We start from the raw sequence: 19470 nt of genomic DNA, 5'->3' as shown, positions 1-19470 counted from the left end.
GTTAGAAATAAAACTTACTATTTACTTGCTTTAAGTATTTTTTAAAATTTTTTATGTAGTATTTAAGTATTTTCTAAATATGAAATTATATTTTTAAATATATATTTGTTTTTTTTTTAAATTGTGAATTAGTTCTTTTTGTTTCTTATTGGTTTGTATGGATTATGTCTAGTTCTTTTTATTGATATGCATATTCGTGTCGGGGAGGTTTCTGTAGACAAGGGTTTCTAAAATACATTGGTTTCTAGATTATTTTTTATTTTTTATAAAAAAATTTTAAAAAATTTAATTTTTTTTTAAAAAAGTTAAATTTAATACTTGACTTTACTTGCTTGTTTCTTCATTAGTATTTTCCTTTTAGAACTTTAATTCTTAAATGTTTAATTTCTAAGGGTACCACTTTATTGGTATTTCTTTTTACTTTTGGTTTTGACTTTTACCCTTGCCTGCATGAATGACGAAACACGATTTGAATGATTGGAGAGTTAGGTTTGGAGGCAACTTCCCCTTGATAAGTCTGTCTCCTGCCTACTCAACAGTCATTCACTTATGCATTTTAAAAAATTGTTTGGTTTAATTTTAATTTAATTTGTTAAACTAGTGAATTTATTTTCGTGGTTTGGTTTTGCACTTGATTTGCTTATGCTTCTGAATTTAAATGATATTGTAGATTAGTTCGAGAATTAAATCTTTTATATGTTTACACATTTAAAAAAAAATAATAAAAAAAAAATATTTTGGCTCTTTTTTTATTTTTTATTTTAGCTTTAAATTTGCTTTTTTACTTTTATACGTGTTTGTTAAAATTTAAATTTAAATTTTTTTAAATTATATTTCATTCCTTGCAGCAATGGCGCAAAGAATATTTAACTAAATTTGTATTTAAATTAAATTTATTTAATTAAATTCAATTTTTTCTTATGAAACATGTATATATATATATATATATATACATACACGCATGTATATATATATAAGTGCATTTGATGCACGTATATATATTGTTACAAAATGTCCAGGCGCGTTAAGATAGCTTCCCCGCAAAGCAGGTTTAGGGTTGCGACATTTGGTGAGAAATCGCCCATTTGGCGACAAAATTGGCGGTATGCCATGGATGGATGGAGAATCTTCTGGAGCGAATTCTTACCGGTTTAGACCAGAATGTTCTCGAACACAAGCCAAAAACTATACAAACCCTGCTGGTACGCGGAAAGTAAGTGCGAGTGACAAATAGTTAAGTCTCGAGTTAGTCAGTTCGTGCGGAGTCGATCGAGTTGACAGCCGGGCAGCGAGTGCCGAGTACGTCGTCGAGTACATCGATGAGTCTCTTAGTGTATCGCGGTTAGTGTCTCGTCGAGAGAGTATGTTAAGCTCCGAGAACGACTGAACCGAAGAGTTGGGAGCTGTTCTCTGTGTGTCGTCGATTGCATCGCGAGTTGTAGCGTGGGGAGTCTCGAGAGTACGTAAAGTTCCGAGAACGACCGAGCAGAGTCGGGAGCTGTACTCTGGTGCTTTGCAATGAAGCTGTCTCCACCGTTATTGCCTGACAGTGTGAAGGCTGTGTCGTGTTTATAGTAGATCTTCGACAACTGTAAAAAGTGACTTAGGAGCTGTCCTGATTAATATTGGCTAAATAAAGTGTGTTTCGATGCTTCAACAAATTCTGTCATCATTATTCACTCCAAATCGCACGAACCTCTTAAACGTGCCATTTGTGCACGCATATGCCATTTGCCATTGGTGCGTATATACGCATGTACACGCACGTGGGCCCTTAGAAGCAGACAAAAAAAGCTGAATTTAGTGTTAAATACACCAAAACTTCAACTGAATACAAGCCAACTAGCGACCGAGCGGTAAAATCGCTGAACACTGGTACCTCGTTCCGGGGTTCGAATTCCGACGAACGGGCCGGCTGCATGGGCGTTTTCGTGGTTTTTCCCTTAGTGATAACTGGGGCCAAACTTTTGCTTATGCTTATTGTGAGAAAAAGTTCTAAATTTCTTGAGATGAGCATGTGAAAAGACGGCAGAAATGAAGGACCCTGAAGTTCACTAGAATTCCGAGAACTCCCAGTTTTAGGAAACAATTTTGTATTATAGCCACAAGTCAGATTTTCTTGTAGGTAAGAATTACTACTTTTTCTGCGCATATTGTAGACTTTACACCAATTCTTGTTTTAAAGCATGGTTGTGCAATTAATTTGTTTGCATACATCTTATGATAGTGGTTTAATCCCGAATAAAAGTTACAAAAAATGTTAAAATCACTTCTTTTCTTCCTTTCTTTCTATTCATGTTTCCTAACTCCTTTCACTGTTTTTCACACTTTTTTTTTCAGTTGTCTGATTAAAATAGTTTATAACTCTGATGCACATTAATTTCAAGACTAGTGTTTGTGTATGTAATTTTATGATAATGAAATCTTATTCGAATATTTAAGCAGATAATATCTGTATTTAATTTTTATTATAAAGCTTATCCACAATATTTACTATGCAGATTTATTATTATTTTTTCATAATTTTTAAAAGCACTTTGATGTATTAAAGCTTTCCATCTCTCTCGTGATTTCCTCAGCATAAAAATTATTAAAAAATGAAACGACATGGAGCTTCAGTATTGGCGATTACCTTGCAAGAGTATTGGCGATTACCATGCAAGGCCAAAGACAACAAATCTTATCTAAGCTAGCAACTTGGTAATGTGGTGTCGAGAGGTAGAACACGCTCTGTCTTACAATTTAAAGACCTCATCTTAAATAACCATTAATCTAAATACATCATCTAAAGACCTCATCTCAAATACATGCGATCTAATTTCCATTCTGACATGGTAACGGAAGGAAGAAGACTATAACATTACAAACTATAACATTACAAAATCTTATAATATGGAGAAGAAAACTTTAAATGGGTCGGAAAAAAAGAAAGGAGAAAAAAGAATTATGCGATTCTTTAGAATGGGCAATGAATAAAATCAAAACTGCTGATCAGTATTTCCAAGTTGAAAATTCTAGTCAAGAAGAATCTTCAACTTTGAGCTCGTTGGAACAGCCATCAGAAATTAGCGAACATTGAAATGCAGCATCAAGGAGTTCAAAATACAGTTTCAAAAATTAAAAAGGTACCAGAAAATATTTCGACTGAAGTCAGTGAAGAAGGCGAACTATCAGAAAATATTTCAACAACAGTCATAAATAGTTCACAACAGTCATAAAAGGTCAGAAAATTTTCCAACCGCTCTTGGAAGCCATCCGATTTTGGTCATTATCCTGCAATTCTTACAAAGGATAAGAAGAGATTTATTTTAAATTTTGGTCTTTTTTGACCAAACGATACCGACGTTCCCAACAAATCAAGGCAGCAGATCGTTTTCTTCTGCTTATTATGCAATGATTAATAACTCTGTTTTAGAGATAGACAGAGTTTGGCTTCGTTATTCACTTGAACTTAACAAAGACTATTGCAAACCGTATTGGTTAATTTCAAATAAAGACAGGTCGACAGGAATACAGCACTGGCAAACATTGTCCATGAGAATAAAGCGCGAGGTAAGTTCTCGTCGTATCGCAAACTAGTCTGAAAAGAACAATTGGGAAGCAAATAACTGTATTGATCAAATAGTGGAAAAATCTAAAAGATGCAATCACTTTCAGTTAGTTTTAGAGAGACTAAATCAAGAGAACTGTAATATTATCGAAAAACAACAATAGTTTTCTCAGACACAAAGAAAGTACCTCAGATACATACATAGGTAATTTTTAGCTGATGTCAAATTATTGTCAGAATATGACATTGTGATGAATGAAGTTGCGTAACGTCTATATGTATGAACATAATAAAGGAGAAAGATTGTAAAATGGGTTTAAATCGGATTGAAAACCGAAACTGTTAGTTAACCAGCGGAGATTATACTAAACTAAGTCATTCTGAATCAAGCTTTCATCTTGAATACATCGCATTCTGCCTCTCGCTTCTCTGTAGTTAACTCGTTTGCCACCTGCAGCTCTTTATTTCAACGAAATCAACTGCAATAAAGATGTAAAAAAGGCACAAATGTGATCAAGAGTGGGCACGCAGTTTGTACCCATTGCACCGTATTATATGTACGAAGGCTGCGCTTCTCAATAAATAAAAAATAGTTCTATTGGCCAGCTTTGGGTTGGTTTTATTTGATTCCGACAAAGCACAAATTAATTTCCTCCAAATAAATAATCATCTATTTGTGAAATTTTATTCTTACAAAAAGTTTTTTTATCCTTTCTCCGGAATGTTGGAAATATAAATTTTTTGGAAGCAGCTTATCCTAAAATTATATTAAACACTAAAATCATTAATAAATGAAACGGATTTGGCTTAATTAGTAAACGAACGATTTCTGGATGATTCGAGAAGGAATTTTTTATTGGTATCCTAAAAATGGATACAGTGTGATTCAAAAATATTTAGCAAAAGTGTAAACGCAGATAGAAAAGTGTAAGCGCAGAGGAATGCAGATTTTATAATGGAATGTGTGCGCTGAAATGGCGCGTTGAAGTGCCTTAAGCCTTTGAGTGGTAAAATCATTCTATTTACATACATCGTTATTTTCTACGTCATCTTCGAGTAGTATGCAATTCAGTATTGAGCATTTCGTTTCTATACTTTATATCGTTTAATATTTAGCATTCTGTACATATAGCTAAAGAAATATGGAAACTATTTTTGAAAGGAATTTAATTTTTATTTGAAATTTTTTAAAAATTTTTATATTTACTCAAAATGTATTGTTCAAAAGATTTTCGGAAAAACCTGCAAAACATTTTAAATTCAAATTTTATTACTTTTGAAATAACATCCGTGTGAACACTTATATGTGCCTCAACATTCCTAACGTGTAACAGATATCAAAATAGGCTGCAGCATTCCCTATTTTATATCGGTCGTATACTATCGATCCCATTCTTTTCGACAATTAATGTTAAAACCGTAGAAGTATATTTGTTAAAAAGAGAAGCAGGGTCAGAAGGTGAGACGTTCGGTAATAAAATGGCATGACAAGGATGTGTTTTCGATCAAAGAAACTCAAGCTTTTTTGCTCAAACGCCTTTTGTTAAAAATGAGACAACGCACCTGAATGGTCGAAAGGTGCTTTAATTCCTTCCCACTATTATAGCGTGAACTAACATGCCTATTCGAAGATGTTATATACTCACGTGGAAGATATTATACACTTAGTTCACTCACCTGGCTTTTCCATTAAGAAGAACATTAAGATTTTTTTTTTTTTTTTTACTTTGCGTTCACATTCTATTATGTAAATTGCACGTCTTGTATAAGATTTCGATTTATTTTACGATACAGTAAGCAAGAATAATTGAAAATAGCAAATGTTTTCCTTACGTGAATAGTCAGTCATCTAGCATGGAAATTATTCGAAAGGTTTTAAGCAACGAACAGAAATATAATTGATTAAAATCCTGTAAATTTCCCACACCATTGTTGAGTATAATTGGTATAATAATCGATTAAAACAACTAAATAAAATTGATTAGTTATTTAATGTTATTAGCATTAAAAGGTTAATTCGAAATGAAAAAATATTTTGCGATTAATAATAAGCATTTCTTTATAGCTATGAAGAAGATACAAGCTAGTCTGAAACTTAAAATAAGATAAATTTCAGCCTTGGATAGACACTGGGTTATAAGATAAATTATATACATTTTAAAGGACGCAGACCTGGCTTCTTCTTTCCAACCAACACTTCATCTTTTCGATCTTCTACGAAGAGAGGCCCGTATCAGTCTTTCTCCCTGCAGTAATTCCAATATCAATCTGATGTTGAATCTATATATATAAAGAAGAAAGTCTGCTTGTTTGCTCGCTAATAACTTAGTCACTACTATCCTCAGCAAACTTTCTGCCATTCTTTTCTGGATCCCGGAAAAGTCGACGTCCACTTTTTCCAAAAGAAAAAATAATAATAATAAATAAGATCACAGATATTAATTAAAAACTCGGAAAAACGATAATTTTCGCCCTCATTTTTCCAAGTGGCAACAGTCTCGCAAGCTGGGGATGAAAATCTGCTTCATTTCGAAAGTTGTTGCCACAGCACGCTTTCAAATCCTAGAATTTGAAAAAAAGAATTCTAAGTTTTACGATGAAATAAAAATAGCATTGCCAAATATTAAAATACATTATTAACGACTCCAAAAATCCGTGGGAAGCCATTTCGACTATTCCCATCTTCGAACGACTTTATAAGACGAAATATTAATTAAAAACTCTGAAAGCGCTCATTTTTGCCCTCATTTTTCCGAGTGGCAATAGTCTCGCTCGTTGGAGATAAAAATGTTTTATTTCGAAAAGTTTTGCTACTGCTCGCTTTCACAGCGTATAGTTTGTAAATAAAAAATTTGTAAGTTTTACAAAATCTGTACATATAAATAAGAATGTAGGCTGGGTGTTTGTTTTTCGCGTTATTGATTTTTGATCGATTATGATAAATTTTTTGCCACATTTAATCGCCTAAAATTGAATAGGCGAAATATTAGATGGAATGTAAGCTTTTACGACCATTTGATTAAGAAGGCGAAAATCATTAAAAACTGCATGCCGTTGTTGCTGATATAATGAGAGAGAATTAGCTTATTTTTCTATGGAAATTTTTTATGCGAGTCTCATATCGCATCAGACTGAAAAATGTATGACTACGAATATGGTTATTAGAGAAGGATTACAGCGGTATCGTTCTCTCTTTAAGTGCATTAGTCTCAGTCTAGCTTAACTGGCATCAGGTGCTTCCACTTGTTTTGTAATATTTTAAACTAAAAAAAAAAAAAAAAAAAAAAAAAAAAAAAAAAAAAACATCTTTGGAGTTATAGACAAGTTTGCACATGCGCGATATTTTATTGAAAATTATTCCATTAAAATATCATATACCATTCTATATTGCACAGAATTTTCGTTTTATTCGTATTTTCTACTTATATAAATTTCCTATTAATGTATATTTTCTGCTACCGTTGTTTATTTATTATTTATTGTTTAATCTGTACATAATTTTTAGTTATTTGTTTATTTATATTTCTTTCTTTATTATTATTATATTTCTTTTTGAAATGGACTTTTACTTACACTAAAGGAAAGGTAACTCAACGCGTGAGCTTCTCTTCTTTTCTACCAGGTGGCTGCACCTCCGAACCGCGGCCTTGTTTGAAGAACTGCGAGGAACTAGGCGGTCGCTGTGATCCTTCAACGGGACTTTGTCACTGCCTGGATGCTAAGGGACACGTGGTATCGAGTCCGTCCTCCGATTATTCTGAGCGATGCGTAGTCATGAGCAGGGGTCCACATCCTCCAGCCAACCATTCCGCGCCCACACCAGAAATACGCCTCAAGTATTATCCAGGTGAGAAAACACTGTTTTCGGTTAATGGCATGTTTGTGGAAATAGTTTCGGTATAGAATGATCAAGAACAGAAGATGATAAAATAATTTCTCATCACGTCAGATCAAATGAATGAATAGAATTTTACTTTTGATATTATAATGTGAAAAATGCCAAAGTTTGATCGCGAGAAAAATTGTCTAACATCTGCGGGATAAGAAATGAAAATGAGTGAAACTTTCCACTGCTTGGGATTTACGCTATCATTTCGCGAAAAATTTCATTTTCGAGAATTTACTCTTAATATTTCGAAAGCAGTCGTGTATCAGAAACGGAGCAATAACATAGATAACTAATATGTAACAATATAAATATTACATTATGCATTTTTAATTGAAGTCCAGATTTGCAAAACAGTCAAATTTTGGAAATTTATTCCACATCATACTTTTTGATTAAGATGGCTATTTTATTGGACGATGTCTTTGTGCATGGATTTCATTCTTTATGTAGCACGTTTTTAAGGAAGTATCATTCAGCCATTAAAATGTTTTTTAAACAAAAAACGGAGATTGACCTATCTGTAACCGCCGCCGAAACGGGAGAATAGTTAATGACTTTGACTGCCGTACCGAAGGGCAAGACATGGATTGTCTGTCCCTTCATAGGAGGTAATGGTGGCCGCTTACTTAGATGCTTTTATTTAAAATGACCACCGCTTCTGGCCTTAGTAGTGGCGAGAGCCTAAAAAGGCTAGTCCCCGCCGTTTATAAAAAAGTACTTTGGACCAGTATCTCAGGTTCTTGTGGTAGTCATCTCGGTATGTTGTGACCAAAAGTATCTTTCATCATCTCAGTATCTTTATCGCGTATAAAGAAATAAATCAGAGCAGTTATGAAAAGAAAAAGATCTGAAAGCTTTCTGATTATATTTTACACCCAAGGAGCGTTTTATAATGTTTTATGTGTAACCTTTTTTTTAATTAAATATTCTTGCTACTTAAATCATAAAATTCAATTCTACAGCAATATCACAAAATAATTAAAAAGACCATATTTTTAGAATTTCCGATACACAGTCTAGTACGCTGGAGATAAAAATGTTTTTTTTTTTTTTTTTTTTTTTTTTTTTTTTTTTTTGCGTACAGTGTTGCCATTGCTCGCTTTGAAATCGTTGAGTTTGTTAATAAAAAATTCGTGAGGTTTTACAAAATATGTAATGGATTATAAAAGAAATTCCATACTTGAGTTTCCAGGTGTCCATCTTCGAGTGCAGGAGTGTCCATTATTCAAAATTTGATGCGCCTAGTTACCATCATTTTTTCACAGTGCGAGAAACATACATACATTCATACACATTTTTCATTATTTAATTTCTTTAACTAAAACACAGAGCGATAATATGTGGTAGCAATAATTTGAAAAGTCATTCCCCGTTTATAGCGAACCAGCCAAAATGTCAAAACGAAATTAATACCCCTTCTGGGCAAGTTGCCACTTTGCGCTAAAAATCCCTATATGTGACTTTGGAAAACGACTTTTATTTCAAATGTTTAGGATAACCGAGGGCAGTTCAAACTTCTGGTTTGGATTTTTAGAACAGGGTTAATTTGCTACAAGTGATTGCAACAGTTCTGATGAAAAGTAGTGTAAAAATTTACGTTCGAAGATAATTTAGCAATTATGATTAAAGTAATAAAAGAATAGCTGTAAAATCCTAAATTCTTGCATTTATTGGACATGCGCTGAAAAAATTATGGTAACTGAGAAATCTCTGAAAAATCTTGTAAGATTCCCGAAAATTATCACGGAGATTCACGCTGCCATATTTAACATATCAGTTATGATTATTTTTTTTTTTCAATTGGATAAAACCTAACGCGTTACCTTTTTCCTTTTAAAATAACATACTCAATTTTGCATTGGAAACGCACTGTAACATTTTAAATAGTTAGAATTTATTCGAACTAACTGAGAGACATATTGGATAACTTTGTTTTTTATTATCCTCATTCCATATAACCCATGTTAGCCTGATTATGTCAAAAAATTGAAATGGCTAATTTTACCCACATCCTGTACGACAATATTATGATTGTTAAATAATATAAATTTGTAAAATTATGCTTTTAAACTTCAGCATTTCGACTTATAGAAAGTAATAAACAAAGTTACTTAAAGGAAATAACGAAAAATTATGAAAAAAGAATTATTTGGGTTTTTATTATAATTATTAATATTTAAGCTATTAATCAACTGTATTAAAGTTGAAGCTCAGCAAAAGCATAAAGAAAATTATTAATATTTTATTTTAAATGCAGAAAAGCAATACAAAAAATTTAACTAAAAAACTTGTATATAAAAAATTTAATACCTTATAAAAATTCTTAGGATTCCAGTTTCAGAAAAACTCTTTTGCAATGCTATCGACATTAATCAACTGACGAACTTTCTCATAAAATGGCTGCGTTTATTACGAGAAGACTAGCAAAGGAATTTTTCAAACAAAAGAATTTATGAACGCTTAAAAGATCATCTAGTTAGAAAAAGCGTGTGTTTAATAATAATTACTGTTTTTTTCCTTGATTCATTTGAAATTGTACAAATCAGTAATGCTGCTTTTGTAATTTTTTAATGAAATAATCACTTTCGAAATCTCACCAAAAGTATAAAATATTAATTATGCTATTTTTTCCGTTTTTCACTTGCATCAAATGACTCGTATGGAAATGGGGGGAGGGAAAAAATACAGAACATTCTATGTTCCCCTTAAAACTTCATTTTTTCTTCCTGTAAACTTTCTTTGTTTCCTTTAAAGTATTTTCCCCCGTGTTTTGTTGAATCGTGCGGGTTGTGAAAATCTTTAAACATGTGCTATAAATTTTATTCCTTAGATACGAGCATTCCTTCTTATTTGTACAGATTTATCTGGAACTGTTTCTGTAATAGTTTGCAAACACTGTGTTCAGAATCCTTATATATGGATATTTAAATACAAATACTTCTTGCTTTTAAGACAGTCTTAATTTTTGCAGAAATTGGAGATTTCTCAAAAAGAGAATTAAGGCTCCTTTTTTATTATTATTTTAATTTATAAATGTATTTTGAGCTCCTAAAAAGTAAAGCATTTAATTGTAGTTTTTCGTAATGTTGTTGAAAATTTAATAATTTAGTTTATATACAAAGTATTTTACTAATTATCATCCCTTCCAAAGAGAAAAATTAAACTTTTTCTTTCTAGAAACGTAAATTTTGTTTTCAAAACTGTATTTTTTTTTCCTTCTACGCCAACATTAAAAAGAATTTTCGTCTTCAAATTACCGTAAACTATATGATAGTAAAATAAACAAATACTTACGTTTAAAGTTATAGAATATGATAAAGTAAAAAGCAGATTACGCATGTATTATATTTCTGGTTAAGAATGAAAAAAATATAAAGTTGTTTCGTTGAATACAACAAAGTATGCTAGAGCTATATGCGTAAGCGAAATGATGCCTTCGTGGAAACTTTCTAAACAAAACTTGCTCATATTAACGTTACGCATTAATTGCCTCCAGTGCAGCCAATTCATTCGCTGATATATAAAATACAAGAAAATAAATATTGAAGGATTGAAAGCCGAGTTTACCTTTACATTATTAGCATAATAATCCTGCAGAATTTCACTTTTTCAGCTTTTGGGCGGAAATTTTGACTTTTTATTTGGGAAATAAATTTATGAGACTCTACTTGATCTGGAGTTAATTATTTTAGTAACTCCAACAGATGTAAAGCAAGTTCTAGCTATGCCTGGCAAACTTCAAAATCGTAGAAAATGTTTAAAAAACTTTTTCATTTAGACAGAATTTAGAATATAAATGCACTTTCTTGTGCACACAAAATCAACCACAACTCGTGATGATGCAACAATCAAATTCAAATTAAAACTTGGATCAGTTGTCAAAGACAACATAATTTAAATCTTACTCTAAGCTGGATCAGTAATTCAAATCGGAGCGTTAAATTTAATTTGTTGGCAGCGAATAACGCAAAGCCGAATGATTACAACTTATCAAAGCTGGCAGGAACTAGAAACAGCGTGCACACGTAAACAAAACCACGCTTCCTCTCTTACAATCCGAAAACCTCAGTTTACTAGCCAAACTCATTTACCAAGTAACGAAGAGAGTTTGTGCGGTTTTCATCACTCATTAAAAACAGCAGGCAAAAATCTTAAGCAACCATTTTACTCTTCAAAATCATCACTATTGGCTGAGTTTATATGTTCCCAACGAAACACAAGATAATAAAGGACCTTTTTGAAAAAATCCTATTTCTGTAGTCCTGAAATTGTGATACAGCCTCTATGACATCGTCGCGTTTTCGGAACTGCTGTTCCCACATGTTTATCCATGGCCAAAAACAAGCAATAGTCCGATCATCCGGGAAATAGGGTGGTTGAGGCAGAAGTTCTCAACCCTCAGGTTGAGTTTTGATCACATCTTAGGTCGCTTTTGCCGTGTAACATTATCGTGCAAATTCTGTTCTGTTGACCACTGCTGTTGACTTGCATTTCTGATGCAGTGCAGCTGAAACTCTTTGCAACTGTGACGACTAGACCTCGGCTGTTATGGTTTTTTCGCTTTCTATATATTCATACTGGACTATGCTAACGCTGATCCACCAAAGATACAGCATTACCTTCTTTTACTGAATGACCGGTTTACCGGCGAATGAGATCGAACCAGAAGTCGACCAGTGACCTCTTCTGGTTATCATACATAATCTATTTTTGTCACATGTCAAGATTTAGTGTAGGAACGAGGCTTTATTATGACACAACAACGACATGCAAGTGTTCAACCGTTGGAGCTTGATTTCCTCGGACAGGGTTTTGGGTACCCACTTGCTTAGTTTCCATGTCATCCCAAGGCTATGAAAATGTGATCGAATGGTTTCGCAGATATTCGAAACCCTTGTGAAAGCTTTTGGCAGGCTTGATGGAGATTCTACTTGATTTCCTCCTCCAGCTGGACTTTGTCGAGGGTAAATGGATGAGCAACTCGAAGCTTGTCTTCAGGGCTCTCATTTTCGGAAGAAAATCGGCTGAACCACTTTTGAGCAGTCCGTTACCTCACTGAAGTCCCTCCAAACGCGGAGCATGTTCTTCTAGCGGCCACTGCAACATTTTCCTAATTTGTACTTTTAAAGCAAAATTGGCCGCAAAATCTCCTTTCTCAACGATATGTTCTGTCGAAAATTGCACTTCCTACAAAACCCATAGCGAAACATACGAAGCAATAATGTTTGAAATGTCAACATATGACGTCAAAATCAATTTGACTACACTAACGCGCCAAAAGTAATTGTTCTTAAAAACTGCACGAACTCTTGATTGCCTGATACATTCTGGTGAGGAAGCAAAAAGGTAAGTAAAAAAGGCTGAAGTTATATAAATAACCAGTTAATTTAAATAATAACCGTATAAATTTATAGTTATGCATTTAATAGATTTAAAAGAAAACAGCCATAGATATTAACAATCACCGCAGGATGAAAAAGTTAAAATTTTTCTGTATTAAAACTGGTGATATACTCGTGCTATACAATTTATCAACACAATCAAATTATATCCGCATCTGCCAGAAAGAGCTAACGGATCTTATTTGTGCCTCCTTCCAAAAAACAATTGCATCTCAGAGCACACTGCTGTAATTGCATATTATTTTAAATAAAATTGACAGCTTTATCATTCTTCCATTGGGCCCGCAGCATAAAATGCAATATTTTACTTCTTTTTTAAAAATGGGTGATCCGATGATGTTGTCACGAGAATAAATCTAAACTATTTCGCTTTTCTCATTGATGATTATGATGTGATAGAATTGTGTGCCTTTTCAGTAAGATAATATGGTTCAGTTTTTATCTCAGAATAAGCTTGCAGCTAATTGTTTAGCATTATGCAATTAATGTTTTTCTCCCCTCATTTATTCCAAATTACCGACAACGCCGCATTTCCTAAAACAGATGTCATCCCTAACTGAATCTAGAATTGTTCCCGGGATTGGTGGGGGGAAGGACTGGCTGATCTATTTACTTTGTCATCGAAATAAAACGAAACAATCCATTTTTCTCCCAACGGAGGAAATACAGCAAGCTTATCTCGCAAAACTAAACAAACATTTCCTTCGGCTTCAGGGGGAGAAGCCATTATTTAGCCGGGGTCTTTTTCCTTTCGGAACAATTAATTGTGGCCTTTTTTATATATAAATAAGATTTGAGGGCGTTAAATATGATGATATCCCACTGAAACCAAAAACTATTCTTGTACAACTTCGAAAACAAGAGAAGAAATACGTTAAATAATTAATTTCTTAATATACTATAAATTAATTTGCTGATTGCGTAATATATTTTTCCTCCACTTTAATAAGTTATGTTTTTATATCGTCATTAGTACACACTACATTGACCTTTTGGCTTTATACATTTGTATTTGCTTTTTCTATAACATTTTTAGCCCAGAGGGGCCATTTGGCCAGAAGGGCTATTAATTTCGTTTGGTACTTTGCGTTAGTTCACTATAACCGGCGTTTTACTTTTCAAATTGTTGCCACCAAATACTATAGCCTTGAATTATATTTAAATAACTTAAATAACGATGAGTCTGCATGAATGTATGTATGTTTCTAGCATTGTGTAAAAACGACGGTACGTGAGCCATAAAATTTTGAATAACGTAGTTCTCCACTCGAATATGGGCATCTGGAAACCCAAATATGGAATTCGGAATTTCATGTTCTGTAAATCTTTAACGAATTTTTGATTAACAAACTCAACGATTTCAAAGCGAGCAATGGCAACACTGTACGGGGGGGGGGGATTTTTTTTTATCTCCAGAGGTCTAGACTATGTATCGGAAATTCTAAAGATATTCTCGTTTTAAAATTATTTTGTGATATTGCTATTGAATTGAATTTTATGGTTTAAATGTGAAGAACAGGATATTTAATAAATAAAGGTAACGCACAAAACGTTAAAAAAACACCCCTTTGGGCGTAATATAAAATATGGATGCTTTCATATTTTTAGTCCAAAGTTCCAATTTGCCGAGAAGGACTGTTAATTTCGTTTTGGCATTTTGCTTTGTTTTACTACAAGCGTTGTTTCAGTTTTCAAATTGTAGCCACCAAATATTATCGCTCTGTATTATATTTGAAGGAATTAAATAATGAAGAATCTGCATAAATGTGTGTATGTTTCTCGTATTGTGATAGAAATTCTCACTCAAGTTCAAACACATTTTTTTAAACTTGTAGTGGATGATACTTGATGATAATACAGTTTTTTCACACACACACACACACATATATATATATTGTATTTTAAAAATTTTTTGTTGACCAATTGAGGAATTGATTTTAATTTTTTTATATTACTTGTTTTCCTCAGTAATTAATTTTCTTATAATCTGTAATTTTCCTATTTGCGTAAAAATATTTGCAAAATTTCTCTTTTTACTTTGTTATAAGGGTAACCTGACTGAGGCATTCCGTAACAATGATAATTCTACGTAGAATTTGTTGCTGCTAATGTTTAAAACTCACAGCTTCTTTATGTAATCTTTATGTATTTATTGACATGATTTGTCAAATATTATTGTAATAGTTCTTGGAGCAAAATTTTATTTCTTATTGGAACGCTTTTTTCTTGGCTTTAGTGCAAAAGTCCTTTATGAAACATTCTCTTTTGTAGAATCAGTAATTATTTGCGTGATTTTTTAATCTGTCAGCATCTACTGCCAGTAACTGATTTATGTAGGAATTAATAATTAATTTCAGTAAAGCAAATTTGAACAGAAGTTGTAATATATGTTAAAAGGTAAGCATTTATGAGACGAATACAAGCCAGTTTCCTTTATAAACTCCTCCACGAAGTAACCCGTCTGTTTAGTTAGATAAGTCTTGTGTGCCATGCCTTAATCAAACAATTCTTGTGCAGACTTTTTAAGTCGTGTTTTAAAACTTTAAATTTCAGAACTTTTGCGGAAAGTTTTTTACCAAAACATTCTTTGTATTTCCAAATTTGTTAAATAAACGCTAAACTGAATTAAACATTTTTATTTTGTAGATTTCAAAATGGTAGCTCTGATTAATGTTACTGTAATTTAAAAATATATCAGGAGTCTCAAACACAAAAATTGCTCTACGAGTTGCAAAATTCATTTTCTGCACTTACGTCCGCCTTCTTATCATAATAAATCTCGATGAGATTGCGTCGAATGGATATGGTATTTAAGTTTTAACGAATGATCAGAGCCTTCGAGATCACGTGATCACTATTGACCATTTGTTAACTTTTCTACATATATGAGCATATGTTAAGTACAGTTGAGTTCATAATGTAAAAAAATTAAAAAATTCTGTTGAAGTATAAAATGAAAAAAGCAAAGTCCAATACCAGTTTTGCCAGGTAATGTCCTTGTCCTGTTTTGCCAAGAACGACAGGATTGGCTGAAAGAGGAAAGAGCGCAGTCCTCCAAACATGTGCATCTCAAAGCCGGAATTTTAAATTTGGAACCCGTTTTCGTATTTATTTCATGTTTTCTGCGAAACTTCATGAAATTAAGATTTACAAGCTCAGCGAGTTAAAAGTTTTTTGTTTTCACTTGGTTAAGCGTATACGATACGTATCTTTCAAATTTTATTAATTTCAAATTTATCTGAATCTTAGCGATTCAGATGAAATGTGTTGGTACTCCCTGCTTTTCGGAAAAACGGGAGATATTTGATTTTTCTTTTAAATTAAAATTTTCTGTTACTGTCTCTCACAAAGTAAGCAATTTAAAACCAATAAACACTGTTCATCTCTATCATTATTATTGATTACTAGCGGAAATACCCGATAGAAGTTAAATTGAGAGTTATGTATCTAACAAGAGACAGAAAGATACCGCTGCAGTCCTTCTCTAATAATGATGCAAAAAATACGATTCATAGTCATACATTTTTCACTCTCATGCGATATGGAACCCACATAAAATACTTCCATAGACAAATAAACTAATTCTCTCTCATTATATCAGCAACAATTGGCACGCTGTTTTTAACGATTTTCATTTTTGTAATCCAATGGTCATAAAAACTCAAGTTCCATCTAATATTTCACCTATATTCAATTTTAGTCTATTCAGTGTTGCAAAAATATGAATCATAATTAATTAGAAATCAATAACGCGAACAAATAACAAACAGACATTCATGTATATATAAATTTTGTAAAACTTAAAAATTTTTTATTAACAAATTCCACGATGTGAAAGCGAGCAGCAGCAACACCGCTTTTCGAAATAAAGCATTTTTATCTCCAGCTCGCGAGACTGTTGCCACTCGGAAAAATGAGTGTTTTCTAAGTTTTTAATTAATATCTCAGCTGATTAAAGGCATACGAAGATAGGAATAGTCGAAATGGCTACCCACAAATTTTTGGAATCGGGAATAATGTAGTTAATACTTGGAAATGCTATTTTTATTTCATTCTTAAAAAAGTTAGATATTTTTTATTAACAAACTATGCGATTTGAAAGCGAGCAGTGGCAACACTTCTCGTAAAAAAAGCAGAATTTTATCTGCAGCGTGCGAGACTGTTGTCACTCGGAAAAATTAGGGCGAAGATTAGCGTTTTAAAAATTTGTAATTAATATTTCTGACTTTAGCTACTTTTTTTGGAGAAAAGTGGACGTCGAACCTTTTCCAGGACACAGAAAAGAATTGTAGAAAGTTTGGTGACGATAGCTATAGTAGTGACTGAGTTAATCGCTAACAAGCAAACACACAGATATTCTTCTTTATATATATAGATTAGCTGGACGCCTGATGTTACACGAACTGCACTCAAAAGGCTAGTGGTAATAAATTTTAAACTCAAGTTCAGCATTAAATTATGGAACGCATAAGACTGAAGATAATCAAGCAGCCAGCTGGTCTTGAAAATATAATGCGGAAATCTATAAAAATAGAAACAAAATCCCAAATATGTATTCTTTTTTAAGTTTCAAATGTAAAAAGCCTTCAGCAGAAGCTCATAGGCAAATATCAGAATGTTTGAAGAAGCAGAAAATATTATCGGACAATACGTCAGTATACGAGCTAGGATATTCTAACGAAATGATGAATTGCACCTGCAACGAAAACTTCTTCAGTGAGAGAACAGCGAACGGTTCCTTACGTACTATACATTATCTTCCAATAGCATAAAAATCTATTTATCTGATCAGCAGTGTAACAATGAAACAATGAAATGTTCTTATGAGTTCAAGTAATGTTCATGAACAACTTTCTGTTTTTCTGCAAACGAAAATATTAAGATCTGCTCCCACGCACCATTTTTTAAAGTCACTGTTGCCAAATGCATGAATAGAGAATTAGTATTTTCTGGAGAAGAATACTTATGTTACAATGTAGTTAATTACGTAAAATCGTTTCATTTCACATTTCAGAAAGTATTCTACTGTCGGAGACCTCAATTCTCATTTCAAGGTTATCTACTTTAAAATGCTACTACGTAATTTTTCTGTGCTCACCCGCGGCCGACCGGTAAAGTCGCTGAACACTGGTAGTTCGGTCCGAGGTTCAAATTCCAACGAACGGGCTAGCTGCATGGGCGTTTTTGTGGTTTTCTCCATGTGTAACGTATATGCGAACCAGTTTCCCTTAGAAAGCCCTCCACGAAAGCGTATCTCCCCTTAGACAGATAGCCCTCGAAGCTTTGCCGTAATCACATAAACCAAACTATCACTTTTTCGTGGATTAATTTATTAATCATACTTTTGGCTTCATTCAAAGAACTCTTGCCTAATCCTAGAGACGTAGCCAAGTCTTAGCTTTGTAGAATTCTAATGAAGCAATTCTGCTCAAAGAAATTGCATCTCTGACCAGAATACGATTTAAAAAGTAAAATATATTTAACTTTTTTGATATTCAGCGCAACACTGAACAGGCTATACGGACGGCCGTCAAGGTGTAAATTTAAGGAAGCGCCAGGTATGTTAAAATTGATTTAATTAAGTTGTTTACATAGCGCTAATAGTTATGACCAGCACAACCATTAAATTACCTTTGACTATTCATAATCATTCATCTAATTCTCGAGGCTTTGCTGTAATCACATGAACCAAACCATGATTGTCAGAAATGTCGTCTAGCCATTTCAGACGCAGTTTGACACTTAACATCCCGCAAGATTACATTTTACCGATTTAGCATATCCACTTTGGCCTTGCTTAGACAGTGGTAAAATTATTTATTATTGGAGTAAAGTAAAGTAAAGGGCTGAAAGTATATAAATTCGCCAGCGAAATCGGAGCTAAAATTGTCTTTGGCCGATATTGATTCGAATTAGGTTAGGTTAATTGATTATTGCAAAGCTCGCGAGGGTTATTTAAGAGGGCCCTCGATGGCTAAGAAGCCCTCGCGTGGGCTATCTATTATTTTGCAAGTACTAAGAAGAGGGGTGCCGTCATGGAGGACCTTTCTAAAGAAAACTTGAACATCTTCACATTACACATGCGGAAAACCAAACCATGCAGTCAGCCTGATTTCGAACCACAGTAGAACTACCAGTATTCAGCGGCCTTAACTGTTCGGCTATAGTGGTTGGGCAGTATTGATTCAGAGCCAAGCTTAAACTGTTTGAGAACTCATTAGGATAGCTCATGTTTCACCAATTTAAAATTTTTAACTTGTTTGTATAATAAAAGGAAAATAGGAAAAATGCTCATTCATTCTCAAATTCGTCAGATTGAGTAAAATGTAAGCAGGCTTCAAGGTTTTCTACTTTTATGAGTTTCCTAAAGAAATACATTTTCCCATTCGGCATTATTTTGCAACCTTTATAAATTACTTCTTTTACAGATGACAGCCAAGTCAGTTTCTGGATGTACGCCATGATTTCCATCGGCACAGCGTTCGTCATCTTCGTTGCGGTCACAGTTTACCTCATGTGGTCAGTATTTCTTTGTTTACTTCTTTACTTGGCAAAATCTTATTCGATTGGTTAATAAAGAAAAGCGTAAATTTTCGGCACGCTAAAATTAGAATATTAAGTTTTATATT

At 33.1% G+C, this 19470-nt stretch overlaps 1 protein-coding gene and 1 long non-coding RNA gene across 6 annotated transcripts in view; one reads left to right on the top strand and one right to left on the bottom strand.

The window, feature by feature from the left end:
• Positions 1 to 19470, bottom strand: part of LOC146995341 (uncharacterized) — a 470439-nt gene that overhangs the window by 160310 nt on the left and 290659 nt on the right. The window lies entirely within an intron of this gene.
• LOC118188795 (thrombospondin type-1 domain-containing protein 7B-like) overlaps positions 1 to 19470 on the top strand; it is a 1066734-nt gene that overhangs the window by 1029098 nt on the left and 18166 nt on the right. For all 5 annotated transcript variants that reach the window (XM_085823427.1, XM_085823425.1, XM_085823426.1 and 2 more), the window contains 2 exons: positions 7173 to 7397; positions 19270 to 19360. In XM_085823427.1, the coding sequence (XP_085679553.1) occupies positions 7173 to 7397; positions 19270 to 19360 (316 nt within the window). The remainder of the gene's footprint in view (positions 1 to 7172; positions 7398 to 19269; positions 19361 to 19470) is intronic.

The sequence above is a fragment of the Stegodyphus dumicola genome, chromosome 9 (genome assembly GCF_044657685.1).
Source record: "Stegodyphus dumicola isolate Sdum_Otavi_A_Nest chromosome 9, ASM4465768v1".
Classification (NCBI taxonomy): Eukaryota; Metazoa; Arthropoda; class Arachnida; order Araneae; family Eresidae; genus Stegodyphus; species Stegodyphus dumicola.
This window is presented reverse-complemented; position numbering and strand designations above follow the sequence as displayed.